The following is a 15134-nucleotide window of genomic DNA, read 5'->3' as shown; positions in this document are numbered from 1 at the left end:
CTTTCAGAGACCCAAACCATATCTCTTTGAGTGTATGAACAGTTGTAGCATTTAAAGGCTAATGTGAGCCAGAAGAGCTGTTATTAGAAGAGTATTGCCCAGAGAGATGAAGTAGCCTATGAACAAAGGCTTATATGTATATGCGTGTATAATTGCATGCATGTAACTGAGCACATGAATGTGTGCAGCTTATACGTTATTTGTAATTATTTATATTTAATATGTATGTATGTTTAATAAAACAAATTTATATGTATTTTCTATATAGCTACAGACTTTGTATGCTAATTTGCACATGTTCATGCCATTTGCAATCTGCTGGGCTTATTTCCCCCCAAGTTAGCAGGAATGTTATCCCCATAATATTCTGAATTTTTTTCTGGAATCATCCTATGCATTTCACAGCCAGCTTCAGAGTAAGTGACTTGTCTGCGGCTGTGATCCACGGTGTATTGTCAGATTTCTGTCCGTGCCCTTGGCCCCACAAGTACTTACTACTGGGAGGAGCCCCCTGACTAGAAAGTGTTTACAGGATGTAAGTGATTAATTGACCTTGCTGGCCCAGAGAAATGCGTTTCTGTTTTCAACTCAGTGGCATTTCTCCATCTGTCAGTAACTCGTCAGCTGATGAACTATTTTAAAATTTCAGCAGGCATCAAGAGGGAGACAGCCAGGTGGCTGGAAGAGCCCCACTGACCACCGTCTCCTATTTTGCAGGCAGAGGACTCTTCCTCACACATCTTTTCCCAGTATCTGTAGATAACAGACATAGATCACATTAAACAAAGGCTTACTTAATGTATTGCTTGCTCTCAGTTGGTATATAGTTGAACAAGGATACCTGTCAGAAGCCATGCACCTGTGGTGTTTATACTAAGCCAAAACTGAACCAGGGAAGCTCTAGGTCAGCCACTAGCCCAGTGTAAGGTGCTTACAGCCCATACCAGAGCCAGTTAGGACAATTCAGAGCCCAAGGGAAAGAGTCTTACAGAGGTGTCCACTGAGAAGGGGTAAAAGTCAGAGATAGGTATGAGAGGGGTGTGGGAGCTAATTTGTAGTTCCAGGGAGGTGGAAGGGGCATCAGAAGCACGACAGAGGTGAGATGGTTTGACCTGAAGGAATGGGATGAGGTTTATGCAGGAATTGAGCCTTACAAGTGAGAACATCCTGCCCTTAGCACAGGCACCATATGGGTGACAGTACAGGGACATGAAAAAGGATTGGGTGAAGTACCTGCAAGGAAGGTGTATCTTAGCAGCAGCACTGTGGCTGGCCTGAAATGAGAGGCAGCAAGTCATACTCTTGAGGGAGTCAGCTGAGGAGCAAGGAAGAGATCGAAGAAGAAACTGAGTGAGGGAGAGAGGAAGAATAAAGAAGGCCCACTAAACACATGGGCATCAGGCAGAGAAGGTAGAGAAATAAAAACCAACACAGAAGTTGCAGCCTCATGTAGTAAGATGTTCAGAAGCCAAGTTGGGAAGCAGAAAAGAATCAAAGCAATTCATATTGAGCCATCTAAATTTTACTTAACTTTGCCTTCTCTTCAACTGGAAAAGTAAGAGGATAGCTTCTCCTGCTTGGTGAACCCATGTAAAGATCTGCTCTTGGATGCATCCTTGGCAAGCTGTTAGGGGTCTTGTCCCTCTTCCTCTCACAAAAGCCCACAGCAGTCAGTCATGCTGAGCAGGACCAGAGCTTGGGTCCGAAGGGCAGTGGCCATGCATCTCATCTGTGCCAAAGCCCTGGGCAGGCCTGCACCTGTGGAGTTAGAAACCAGCTGGTTTTGGAGGAATATCCTTAAGTAAATTTTCCAGTGGTGCAAGTCAAAGGAGGTTTGCAGTGAATAGGGCAAGAACATACCTTTTGAGCCTCCTCCTGTTCCTATGTGTCTGTAAGAGGGAATTATTTAATATGCTGTTGTCTCTTTGGATAAATGTTCCAGGCCAGCAATGAAGTTTTCGAGCCTCTAGTAATGACTGTGCTTTTAAGTAGAAGTATTAATTTACTGAAAATCAAATTCCTGCTTACCCTAAGATAATTTAAATAGTCATGACCAAAAAACTTCCATGAAAAATTAAGAACTGGGTTAACTGAAGCATTTTGTAAATGTGATTTTGCCAGATTGTTTTGGTTGGTAAAAAATCCCCCACAATCAGGAAAGAAAACCCTTACATGTTTCAAATGGTTGGTTTTATTTGGTTGTAAGAACACTAACAATGTCTCAGGACCTGAGAACGAAAATTATTTTTCTTCCCCCTTAGACCAAGTGAAACATTTTGTTCAATGAAAAAGTGGAAGATTTTTACTTTTCATGCTGACAAACAATTTGAAAAACAGTAATTTTAAGTTGATCAGGAGATTATAATTTGTATATTTTTAGAAATTCAAGCAAACTGTCACATTAGTTACTTGCACATCTGTTTATTTAAAGAAGACAATGCAGGTCAGTCACTAAAAGATCAACATGAGAATCAAGAGAAATAGCTTCAGATTTTTATTACACTTTTGAGTCACTGAATGCAAAAGACTAAGGGACTTCATTCTAGCAGTTTCTATAAAAAGAAAGTAAGGTCTTTGACTAAGATTGTTAAGGGCTTTGCACAAAATTAAAAAAAAATATTTGCCATATATTAATATTTAATTATTTTGAAAGTTCCTCCCCCAATTATGTAAAAAGTTGTGCCTTTCTGCTACAGCACTGCACTTTTCAACTCCACTTTTCTAGAACTATTGTGTATTTTAACCTCTCTCCTAATCCTGTAAAAACTTTCCTTTAAATAATTCATCAGAAGTGTTCCTTGGAAGTCACCCCTTCAATATGCAACTCCTTGTGTTTATTAAAGGAAGGGTGTTGACAGTCTTGAGGTGGGAACCACTTTTTTTCTGAATAACTTTGATGTCAAAAGACAGTTGTGTAACAGCAGATGGCCTTCTGGTGATAATTTCCTGCATGGCTCCTTTGGAAACACCAATCTGATTTAATTTATTTTTTATAGGAAATACCAATGAATTTTGTGGATCCCAAAGAAATTGACATCCCGAGTCATGGAACTAAAAACCGCTATAAAACAATTTTGCCAAGTAAGTGAGTTAGCCCATAGTTTCCTATTATGATATTTAGTTCTGCTTTGAGAACATGTTGCTGTGAAAATCTAGCTGTCTTTATCTTTGGTTGTTATGTACCTATTCATAAACACATTTATAGTCTATGTAGAAAGACAACAAAAGCCCAGTGCTGTAGGACTGGCAAATGCAGAACTCCCACTGGATGCCATAGTAGGTACAGACTTTGGTGGCATCCCAACCACATACTGAAATGCAGCCTGGGTGCATGCTGGTTTTCTCTGGTGGACACGTCAGGCAGATGGGTAGAGAGAGGTCTGCAGTGCCTCGCAGTAGCTCCCCTGATCTGGAGGATGAGAGGACCAAGACTTTTGCCTCCATCACAGCCCACACTGTCTTGCAGGTCACTGAATTCCCTCTGGTTGGGTCAAGCTGCTTGGGATCCTGTCCAACGTTAAGTGTCCCAGACTAAAAAAAGCAAGTGCATCCTATCCTTTCTTGTAGTGGATTTCCATCTTTATAAGTCCTCTGGTGGTGTTTTTCTTCTCCATTCGCCACATGGCATTGTGGAAATCTGTTTACATTAGTAAGAAAACCACACTCACACAGTGCTGCCTCGTTGCTGTAAACTTGTTACTGCTTTGTTATAATGCTTCTGTATTTTCATTGGCCCAAATTATTTATTTCTGATGAAATAACAATTGCTTTGTTATAATTAGAGGTGATTGAAAACTTTTCAGTGGAATAGTTTTCCTTCAAAATACACGTTTCTCTGAAATGCAACTATTCTTATAACATAAGTTGAGGGATAATGAGATATTCTGTTTCTCCTTTATTAATCATTTTGGTTTGTGTTGTTTCAAAATAGGTTGCTGAAGTTTTAACATTGCACTAAATATAGACATGAATAGTTGTGTTTTTATAATATTTTGACATCACCAAAGTGAAAAAGTTCAGCGATTCAAAATGTTGGGGGACACTCCTACAGAAAAATGAAAACATATCCCTTTGCTTAGGTTTGGAATGAAGAATACTTTTAAAATGACAATACATCCTATCAGCTAGAAATTTGTTTTCTAATCATCTCCATAAGGTCCTTGTAGGTCTATGTTATATATTAGTCATGCAAATTCACACACTTTAAATGATAAGATTTCTCTCAGCAAGCCTGAAAGCACTGTAATTTGTTTACATCATATAAAGGCCTTGCAGTCAAATTAATGAAAACCAATGGTCTTCAGCCACCAGATTAGTCTCAGAAATGGGATACACAGCTGGGAAAGAAACTTGTGTGGAGTCCTCGCTTCCCTTCAGCCCCAAGAAAATTCCCATTGACTTCAAGGTTAGTTCATCTGTTGCAACCAATAGCTGTGTGCACCTGAGTGCAGTGGAGGAATGTTGAAGGGAGTCAAATAAAGAAAGTAACGGAATGCAAGTTCTATACCAAGCAGTCAGAAAATACAGCGTCCCTTAGAGTCTGGCTCCGTGTCAACAGGATGTACACTGAGGGTGAAATCCTGACCCCTTTGACGACAGCAGGAGTTTTGCCATCAGCTGCAGAGGAGCCAGGATATGGCCAAGCCTCCCTCCACTTGACAGGCAGGATTTTTGGAAGCAGTTCTCCCTTCCCATAGCACCTCGCATCCGAGCTGCCCCAGCCACTGTCAGGTTCTCCTTCAGCAACGCCTTGCAAATGCAATGAGTCCTGTTTCACTGCAGCATGTGTTTTGAATCGGGACACAACAGCTGGGCCGTGGTTGATGCTGATGAGCTCTGAGAAGCAGCATGCCTTTGTGTTTTCGCCTCCAGTTAGCCGGGACGTGCCGCTAACTCTGCAGCACATTTGCAGTCCAAGCACGCTGCCGGTGTGCACCACAGCTACTCACTGACAGGCACTTTGTAACCATCCTTGACAGAAATCAAAAGGTCTGTTGTGTGTTAGCACCAGGCTGTTTCAAAGAAGATATTTTGAGGATTGAGGCACATGCTCATAATAAATACGCACACCCCCCGCACCCAGTCCGAGAGGGTTTGGAAATGATTTGAGTGATTAAATAGAACAGTCTTCCTGGTTTCCTGCTCCGATGATATCAACCCGCTGCTTCATATGCCCGTGTCAACTTTTCCATTCCCAGCGCTGGGTGCGTCTCCTGAATCGGAGCACCTGTGGTGACAAGTGACGTTTGAGCTGATGGATTATCCTCTAAAAATGCCCAGTCCTGCCAGCTCCACCCTCTGCGCTGTGGAGGATGTTCTCGTTTTCTAAGAGATAATTCTGTTACAGGGTGCATGAGGGCAGGTTCACATTAATAGATACTACCCAGCCAGACACACTCATGTCAAATAAAATGAATGCCTAACGAAAATTATTCTGTATGGAAAACTATAAAGTGCACGAAGTGTTACATTTCTGCGAAAGACGTTTCAAATATATATATAAGATAGCCAATGCTCTTATGCAAACACTAGGATGCCCCTTTAAGTTTTCTAAGTGCTATTTGCCTTATAATAATATGCTAATACAACTAACAAGGGGACAGTGTGGGATCAGAGGCAAGTGGCTAAATAGTTCATTAAAAATCACTGTTTCTCCATCCTTCCCCCTGACTGCCACCCTACCCACCGGTCCTGTTAAAGCCCGCTCCATATCTTCAGCTGCATTCCCTCTGCCATCCACCTCCAGCATTTCTCACTCACTCTGACCAGGTTCCCAATCCTGCACACAGATTTCCCAGTCTCTCACCACAGTCACTTCCTTGTGGCAGAACACCGGGCCCGCTACTCCCTCCTCATCCTCTTACTCCACATCTTTACCTTTGCCTGCTTGACTCCTGCAGCCCTTGCTAGGTGTCCCCGCAACAGGACCTCAGCTTCAAAGCCCTGTGTCTTTTCCCCTTCCTATCTCACTTTTCCACCTCAAAACAGAAGCAGAATTCCCATGGTGCTTCAGAGCATGCGTGGGCTCTTGCTTACAAAGGAGCAAGTGGCTTAACACTATTCGGTGGGTACCTTCATGTGTGCAACACATCCAAGGTACCTGGATGTCATTGCTTACCCCTTTCTGAAGAGTACCCTCAGGGCAAAAGTCTACATGAAAACACTCGCATCAGAACAGCAGATTCATAGTAGCATGAAGGTAGAAAGCACAAATCCACAAGCTGTTGCTTGAAGTGCTTGTGCTAAAACTGCCTCTGGCACTCCAGCTAAAGGCAAAGGGAAAGTTAAATCTTATGATTTAATAAATCGTATGAACAAAGCGCTTTATTATGCAAGTTTATAGACAGATGCTGGAAAACCATTCTCTTGACATTGAGAATTTTCAAGCTCCCTTGCACTATAGTCCTGACTATGAAGACTCATGTTTGCTCCAGTCCTGCTCCCTAATGAAGGCAATAGGATCATCAGCAGGCTTTCAAAGACTAAAGAAAAAAATCATATTTACAAAGTAGAAGGAGAAAAACTGTTTAATCTTAGTGGAATTCAACATGGGTTCACCAAAACATTTTTGTACATCCACGTGAGTCGACAAAATGTCTCCTAGTTGTGGTCACCAGTATCATAACATCTATAATATTTGTAAATAGCCAATATTGTAATAATTTATCTATGTTAGACTGCATAGTTAAAAATGTAAATGGATATTAGGCAGACCTTGGTTTTAGTAGATAAGAAAGATTCCCTTTGCATGCATGAAACTTTATTTTGTAATGCTGAAGCATGTTTTAAAATATGCAAGCACTCACCCTGATAAATCTCTTAAGTTTTCCATTGAGAAATCCTGGATTATATTGGAAAAGACAGGAAATTATTCAGATGAGATGAAAAAATGATGCATAGTTTACAGGTGTTTTATACATGAGGTGTTTTGAGGCAGTTCTATTATTTGCAAGTCTAATAGCCTATTCCCCACCTGGCAGAGATTGGGAATGCAGTCTGGTATGATTCTTCCAAGTTCTGTGTTAGAATGTTTACCAAATAATACCAGTATCCATAATTCATTTATAGACTGCAAGCAAAACCAGGCAAAATAAAGGTGGATGAATTTCGAAATGTTTAAATATCTGAAAGATTTATGAACTTTTGGGCTGCAAGTGCGAGAGCAGTCTGCCTCACAAAATTTCTCACAGTATTTCAGTCCTACTGTTGATAAGGCAACTAGGACTGGACTAGAAGTAACAAATAACTTATCTTGGAAGTGCTACAGATGCGAACATACCCATGCCCTAAAGAATTCAGAAGACAGTAGCAGTCGAAATGGAAGAAGAAAAAACAACCATGGCACATCATACCCACGGTTCAATGAATACAGCCTTTGCATTGGGACAAAGCCCTGGGTCTTCATGACAAAATAGTGTTCATGGAGTGGATGAACGTCTAGTCTTGATGGTAGTGGGGGGAGGCTGTCCAGCAGTGCCACCATATTGCCTAGCTAGTTCCCTGGCAGTCTCATGGGGGCAAGCTACAGCCCCTTTAACACCCTCCTATTCCTCCAGCCTGGTAAATTCAGGCCAATATTCATTTGTTAAAGATGGATTTAGAGGAAGCTTCTTCTACTCTAATGGGAGAGCTATTCCAGACTTCCTAGATACATGGAAGAAAACAGCAATAATTTTGCCTCAGTCAAAATTGTAGGAGACATTTTTTATTAGTAATTATAAGTGCTTAACAGCTCCGCTGCGTTTCAAGATGCTTTGCAAACATTGATGAATTCAGCCTTGCAGCCACCATCTGTGTCTTTCTGCTGTAGCTTCAGACTCTCAGACTTTGCCATCCTTGAGGAAAAGATTATTACCTCCAAGGTATTTGTCATTCAGGAGGAAGCTAATTACTTCCATTTGTGTCTGATGATTGCTTGGTGGCTCTGGATCTTTAGCAGCGCTCAGGTTTTCCTCTTTTCAGAGCTCAGTGTACAGCACGTACCTATTTCATAATGGATCAGGACTGTTAATTTATAAAAGATTCTCATTCAGAACTGGTGTTTGTTTTGTTGATTGGAGTTGGAAGGAGGTCTCAGAAATTGTGAAACTGATTTAGCTGCTCCTAAGTAACAGAAGGATTTATCTCAAGACACAGTAATTAAACTGGATGTTGAGTCTGCTTGGAAGAGGTTTTTTAAGGTAGGGGTCAAGCTACACCAGAATCAGAGGCATTGTGTGAGATAGAGGAAGTGGGTGTTTTTTCAAGGCCACGTAGCCTGAGGCATTTGTGGAAAAGGCTAATAATCACTCTGTGCTGAAAAGGAATGAGAGGTTTCCTGTCCTCATATTGTTAAGGGGAAAAAAAAGCTCTAAGTGAAAAAGTTGGGAAAGCTAGTACAAAGAGATTTTAACACAAGCTAACTAGAGTTCATGTTGTGCTATTAATACAGAGGACAAGACTTCCATGCACAGACTTTGAACTAGAAGCCATGCATTCATTTGCACGTTTTAAGAAACATACTTTCAAAACACCAGCCTGGGTCCTGCACAGGCTCCACTCCTGTCCAAGACACTCCTGTGACCTCCAGTGGGAAAAAGACATAAAGTATGTTTGAGATCATCCCTCCTATTCCTTTGATTTGCAAAGGCTTTATCTTGTTCTTAGGAACAGGATGAAACATCACAAAAGAAATCCAAAAGCACCTCTGAAAATACCAGGTTTTGCTACAGCATATGTACATCAACTATACATTTCTTGTGTAAACAGCAGGGTCCAATAATACATTGTGTTTTCTTACCACTCTCCAGTTCAGTATCCACGTATGTATCTTTGAACACATTGCCTAGACTGCCCTCAGCAAAGCAGCTATTCAGAGGCTATTTCTAAACCAACAGGTGTCTGTATACTGTCAAAAAGCTGCTGATTCTAATTAATTATTTAAGCAAATTGCCAGAAGAAAAGATTATTTTTTTCAGTACAGAAATATTTCCATATCATTTGGTTGACAGTAGAATATTTTTTCAGAAAAGACGTGAAGAAAGTCAAAGTGTGCCCCTAGACAGCCACAACATAGGCACCTCACTCCCCTTCTCCTTGTCACTTTCTGTTACACTGTGTAGTTGAGAATTTACTGGCTTTGAGAATTTACTACCCTTTAATTTCAAAAGGGTAGTACCTGGGGGATCACATCATCACAAAAGAGCAAGCAAAAACTTCTTTTACAAGAGGTATTTAGTAACCCCCAGCTCTATACTCAACAGAACTGGACTCTGTTCTAGATCACTCTGAACACTCTGTTCTAGATCATCCAAGACAGTGAAGAAAAGCATGAAGGAAAATGTTCCTGTATTTTGGCATTGTGTCTCCAGTCTAGTACACATGAATGGTCACAAATTGTGTCAGATGAGAACACAGAACTGAAGAGAAGGATACGGATTACCTAGTCCAGCACCTTACAGTGGACTTAAATTGGTATAAAATACACGCCTGATTTCATCCCAGGCAGTGGGAGCTTTTCTTAATTTAAATCCAGCTGTGGTCATTGGAACAGTACAGCTTCAAGCAGAGATATCAAAGCTGAATCCAAAGGACTTGGTGTAATTATCTAGCATCGTACAATGATATGACACAGGTTTCAGAGACAGTCTAGGCAGGTCAGCTTGATACTCAAGACAGGCAGACTAGCCCTTACTGAACACTGCCTGGACCTGATAGTGTTGCTTCAATGCCCACAGCTTGCTGAGATACTTCCACACAACCCAGCATTGTGCAGTATAGGTGTACCTTGGTTACACGTGACGATCCCCTGCAGAGGGAAGAATTTGGTGCATAATGCTTTAGTGCTTGACAACCCCAAATAACAGTAGATTATTTTCTTCAACAAGCCTTTGATTCTCTATAGAAATCTTCTAATTATGGGTTTTCTTTTCAATTTCCATCTTCCTTGTGCTCTTAGATCCTCTAAGCAGAGTGTATTTGAAACCAAAAAATCCATCTGACTCCTTGAGTACCTACATAAATGCTAACTACATTAGGGTAAGTAAATATACACTCTTCATGTGCTTTTGAGACAATATTTGATTTTCCACGTGAATAGCTGATTTTGCCAGGATGCCACTCATTTTATTCCTACCCATCTTCATTGATAACTCCTAATCTTTTTATCTACATTGGTGTGATAGAAATATTTTCATGAGCTGTTTGTTACAAAGACCACATAGCCATGAATGTACTAAAATAGTTGCAGTAAGAAAACAATTTATCAAATAGTTTATAAAAAATATTAAGAAACACATGCATTACTATTTGTTTACTTCAGTATTTACCATTTAATATTGTCCTGCTGCCTGATAGTAAGGAAAAGAGGGTTACCTTTTAATGGTGATAGAAATACCGGTATTTTGGTAAAGAGAAGATCAGAGTTAGCATCAATATAAGCTGTATGGTTGCTTATTGCAGTCATGTTATCCACAGACAAGTTCAGTGGTGATGGTTTGTTTTCATGCATAACTATATCAATTGATAGTCTTGAAATCATCACTTACATAATTAAATAAATCCTGTAACAAGTTTCTGAAAAGGAGCATAAACAGATGTGCTAAATATACACATGTGCACCAGCACACACACTTGTTCATATTTTACTCCCTGTATTGAATGGTTACATGATACAAAGACTTTACCAGCATGAACCCTGTTGGAAAGCATTATGTCTAAGTGCCAGTTATGTTATAATTCTCGATGACACATGCACACAGAGCCTTCTTGAACTCGTGGCACAGTGTATGCTGAATGGACTGCTAAGAAACTACTCCAGTCATGTTTTAGGAATGTAGTCCTCTACCTGCAAAATTAAATGTTTTGATTAGAGTTACGTACCAGATCCTCAGCTGGAATAAATGTAATCGTGCAACGGAAATTTGGCCCCAGAACTCTACAATGATGTTGCTTATTCAAATAACAGTACATGAATATATATATACACATCCCCCATGCCCCTGACCCTGCCTCCCTTTACATCCTGTACTGCCAGTGTTTTGTATGAAAGACATCATCATGTAACTAAACAGAGTGGTTTTCTTTGGAGATCAACTCTTCCATCAGCCAGGCCATGTTTTGAGTCCTCTGAGGTCCCCCTTTTCCCCATGCCACCACCCTTCAGGCCAACATATGGTGATTTCTCCTGCTGCTAACACTGGCTGAACTGTCAGCAACTGCAGAAAAAATACAACCCAGCAAAGAAATGAAATTTACATCCATGTATGCATATCATTAGGCTTGCTGGGATCCTGACAGACCTATCTTGGACAAAGTATGTTCAGGCAGATTGGTGAGTAGAAGGAGGACTGTTTATACCAGCTGAGGATCTATCCCATTAGTTCATGCAATGAGTAACAGCTGTCAGGGAGAAACGCGCCCAAAAGGAAGACCCATGGCTAGAGGCTCCCTCACCACCTCCAGCCGTTCTCCACTCACTCATCCCCTTCAGACATTGCTAGGCTCTCCTGATCTGCATTACTGTTGGGCACCCTGTTACTGCACAAACACACAAGTTCTCCTTCTCACCCGAATAGTAAGAAGGCAATCTCTTGTTTTTCCCATTTCTTCTTGCCTTTTCCTTTCCTCTGCTTCCCCACTATTTGACTGATGTTTCTTTGACCTCCTTTACACTTGTGTGTCTCAGTACTCCCCATACTGATATGCTGTCCCTCCTATAAGGTCTCATAATGGTGCTTCTTCCTTAGCAAAGATGCATAGCGGAGTCTTTGACTCGACAAGGGTTCATGTATTTTAAATCTTTTTTCCTGTCATGAATCTTTGTAGAAACCAGTTTTATAGTTCTCATTTTTTTTCTGTGGCTTGTTGACTGTAAACTATCTTGTAAACACTGCAGCAATATAAATCATGGATTAAAGTACCACTGGATGATGGAAAGCCCCAACAACTTGGAGAACAGAGTAAGCTAGAAGCAGCCAAGTAAGCAGTGAAATTTGAGAGGGATTGATGTATTCTCAGGACCAGTTCAGTCCATCGAATCAGTAGTTTCCAGAGGAAAAACTGTTCTACTGAAAAATTTCTGATCTGCTCTACTGTTAGTCATAACTGCTTTCAATTCAAATAACTTTTTTTTTTTTTTAAATTCCAGATTCATTTTTCTGCTCTTTTAGAACATTCACCTGCAATTTTGGTCGACCACATGAATTTAAAGTAAATGCTTTTGTGTCTGTTTCTAAACCAGGGATATGGAGGTAAAGAGAAGGCTTTCATTGCAACTCAGGGACCCATGATTAATACTGTGAACGATTTCTGGCAGATGGTTTGGCAAGAAGACAGCCCTGTCATTGTTATGATTACAAAGTTGAAAGAAAAAAATGAGGTATGACAACTAGCCAAACTAAGAAATTATTCCTATGGCTGCATACTGTAGAAAGAACCTTAGCAGATACGGAAGAAACCTAGCAGATAATCGGCTCTTAAATACTCTGGTAATGGGCAATGCGAAAAGTAATGTTCGGTTAGCCACATACACCAACTGCAATTGCATAGCAATCATAAGAGATGTATTAAAAAAAGAAAAAAAGGAATTCCATTTTCTAGATCTGTGCTGTTGGCTTCATAATTTTTTAAGAAACATATCATTTATCTGTTGGTCACCTCTGTACTTGTTACTTTCTGGCATATAAAGAATAGATGGTTAGTGTTATGATTAGAGGTTTTCTGACATGGTTGAAGTTTGCACTTTGCTATAATGGTGGGTTTTGAATCCATTCCAGCTATTACAAATCTTCTGGACCATCCCAGAAATGCAGGCTGGGCTCTCAAATGCCAATACCATGGAGGGACTTAGCCAGAATGGAAATACACGGCTCTTTACCTTAGTACCAAGTAGAGATGACAATTGCATTTTAATTGCTAATGGCCATCTAACTGCCTGTTATACATTCTGTGACTTTTGGATCGATTCCCAACTACATCTTTAATAGCTTTATTTAGTATTCACGTAAATTGTTGCCAGGCTTTTCTTGATAGTGCCAGAGTCCATATTTGTGACTGCCAGATGTTAGGAATGAAAATCACTCTCCCATGCAGAGGGCCAACACAAAGTTCTGTTCTGGAAGACTGAATGTTAAAGAAGTGGTTTACAGGGCTTGTGGACAAGAGAGAGAGAGGCATAAAGGAGATTGACATTTTTCTTGAGTCTGAACTGCTAGACTGGGTAGCAATTCACAGATCCAGGCAGGTGCCTCAACCAAGTCAGGTTTCACTTTGCCAGGTAAGCACCAGGGCCATATTGCCCCTGCTCCACTCACACTCCTGCTCTTTAAACTCAGATGCATGTGATGATAGAGAAACAGAGTTTATTCAGGCAAGGTTCCCAATCTGAGTGATCAAGGGACCAAGATCCTGGGTGTGTTCTCAGGGCTCAAACTCACAGCTCCATTTGAATGTGGACTCAGTAGATATACACTTCTTTCTTCTACCCTTGACCACTGCTTGGCTCTTTGTCACTGTGAGTTTGGGCTTCTAGCATGAACTTAAAATCCAGTGGATTTTAAGAAAGATGTATGTAAAAAGTAGGTTGGTCCTGTAAAATATCCCAAGATGTATTTCCAAACCAGGTGCCATTTTGCACTAGATTGTTCAAACAAGCGTCCAGAAGCCTACATTAAAAAGATTACTCCTGAAAACATAGAAAACTTACCCCAGCCTAATTGGCCAAAAGAATAAGTATTTCACTGAGGAAATGCTGACTGTTTAAACACTCACATCTGACACTGTGTAAGAAGAATGACTTGAAAGAAGTGCCCAGTGGTTTCCATCATGTCAGGAAGCCCTGTGTTTACCTGAGTTACGCAGGCTCTAGGCACTGGTGTTTATCCGCATTGTTGTGGCCTGGCAGTGGTAATTTCCTCCTAATAGAAAGGGTGGGGAATCTCAAGTCGTTCCCAGGCTATATAGAGAGGTTGTGTTTGCACAAGCTGTCCTGCCCTGTCTAGAAACCTTAGGAACTCTCCCACCGTCAGTGCGTTCCTCCTGAAACCTTGCTTGCTATTGAAAAGAAAACAGCTTAGCCAGTGGCTATGCTCAGCATATTAACTTCACTGTTAAAGTATTTGCTCTCTATAGAGAAGGCAAGAGCAAATGTTATTGAGCATAATAGCATTTGATATTTTTTCTTCTCTGTGGTCTGCTTTATTTCCATCATTTTCTGGGAGGTACATCTGCCAGTATACACACATACAAATACTTTCATATTTGAAAGCATATTCATCCACTTCCTGTACAAATAAACCCCCATACCTGACTTTCAGGTATAGACCCCATTCCTCAGTTGGTATAACACCAGTCAGCCTCCATTTGAGCTATAATGTACTATAATGTATAAAGTAATGTGTAATGAGAGAGCTCTCAAATGAGAGACACATGGAAAACCTTAATCTCAAAAAAAAATTAATTTATTTAGCATAAGTAAAATTATCTGGGGCACTAACGTCCTAGTTCAATATACTCATGTGATGAGTTTGCAATAACAATGGGAATTGTGTGAAATGATGATAAACAAAAGTTTCTATAGAGTCACTTCCTTCCATGAGATGAAAAAATTATTAAGACTCGCTGTGGTAACAGTTTTTGTAAGATGGAGGAAGATATGATGTGAAAGTAGAGTGTTAGGCAAAATACTCATTTCAGCTGTATGAAAAAAAAGTGGAGCATTAAATTTTTGAATTTTCTTTCTTTTTCATTTTGAAGTCTGATAAAAAAAAAGGAGGTTGATTTGTAAGCAAGAATAATGCTGAAGGAACTATGGGTGCTGTGAGTATTTTAAGCAGAATCTGTAAAACCTGTCCTCAAAACTACACAATGTCTGAACAGGTTGGAAATCTACCTGTGCAAGGAGAGTCCATAGCAAAGGAGCTTCTGCCTGAATAAATAATGAGAAACTTGGAATTCTAGGCTATAATTTTAGGGTTAATATGAGGAAAAACACATCTCATCTAGTGATCTAGGTGCCCTCCGTGGTCACTGAAGAGCAGTAGTCACCTCCAGAGGGTGATCCATCCCACTCAGAACGAGATAAATCACCCACTGATGCGATCTTACAAAGCTTTATCCACGAGGCACATATAAACTTCGTATATTGCTGAGTTTAG

At 40.4% G+C, this 15134-nt stretch overlaps 1 protein-coding gene across 1 annotated transcript in view; it reads left to right on the top strand.

Moving 5' to 3' along the window:
* PTPRR (protein tyrosine phosphatase receptor type R) overlaps positions 1-15134 on the top strand; it is a gene marked incomplete at its 5' end in the record, with an annotated part of 150320 nt that overhangs the window by 118812 nt on the left and 16374 nt on the right. The window contains 3 exons of the mRNA XM_075727931.1: positions 2997-3081; positions 9938-10017; positions 12221-12358. Coding sequence (XP_075584046.1) covers positions 2997-3081; positions 9938-10017; positions 12221-12358 — 303 coding nt within the window. The remainder of the gene's footprint in view (positions 1-2996; positions 3082-9937; positions 10018-12220; positions 12359-15134) is intronic.

Source organism: Pelecanus crispus, chromosome 1 (genome assembly GCF_030463565.1).
Source record: "Pelecanus crispus isolate bPelCri1 chromosome 1, bPelCri1.pri, whole genome shotgun sequence".
Lineage (NCBI taxonomy): Eukaryota > Metazoa > Chordata > Aves > Pelecaniformes > Pelecanidae > Pelecanus > Pelecanus crispus.
The sequence above is the reverse complement of the archived record's forward strand: the minus strand, read 5'-3'. Positions and strand labels throughout refer to the sequence as shown.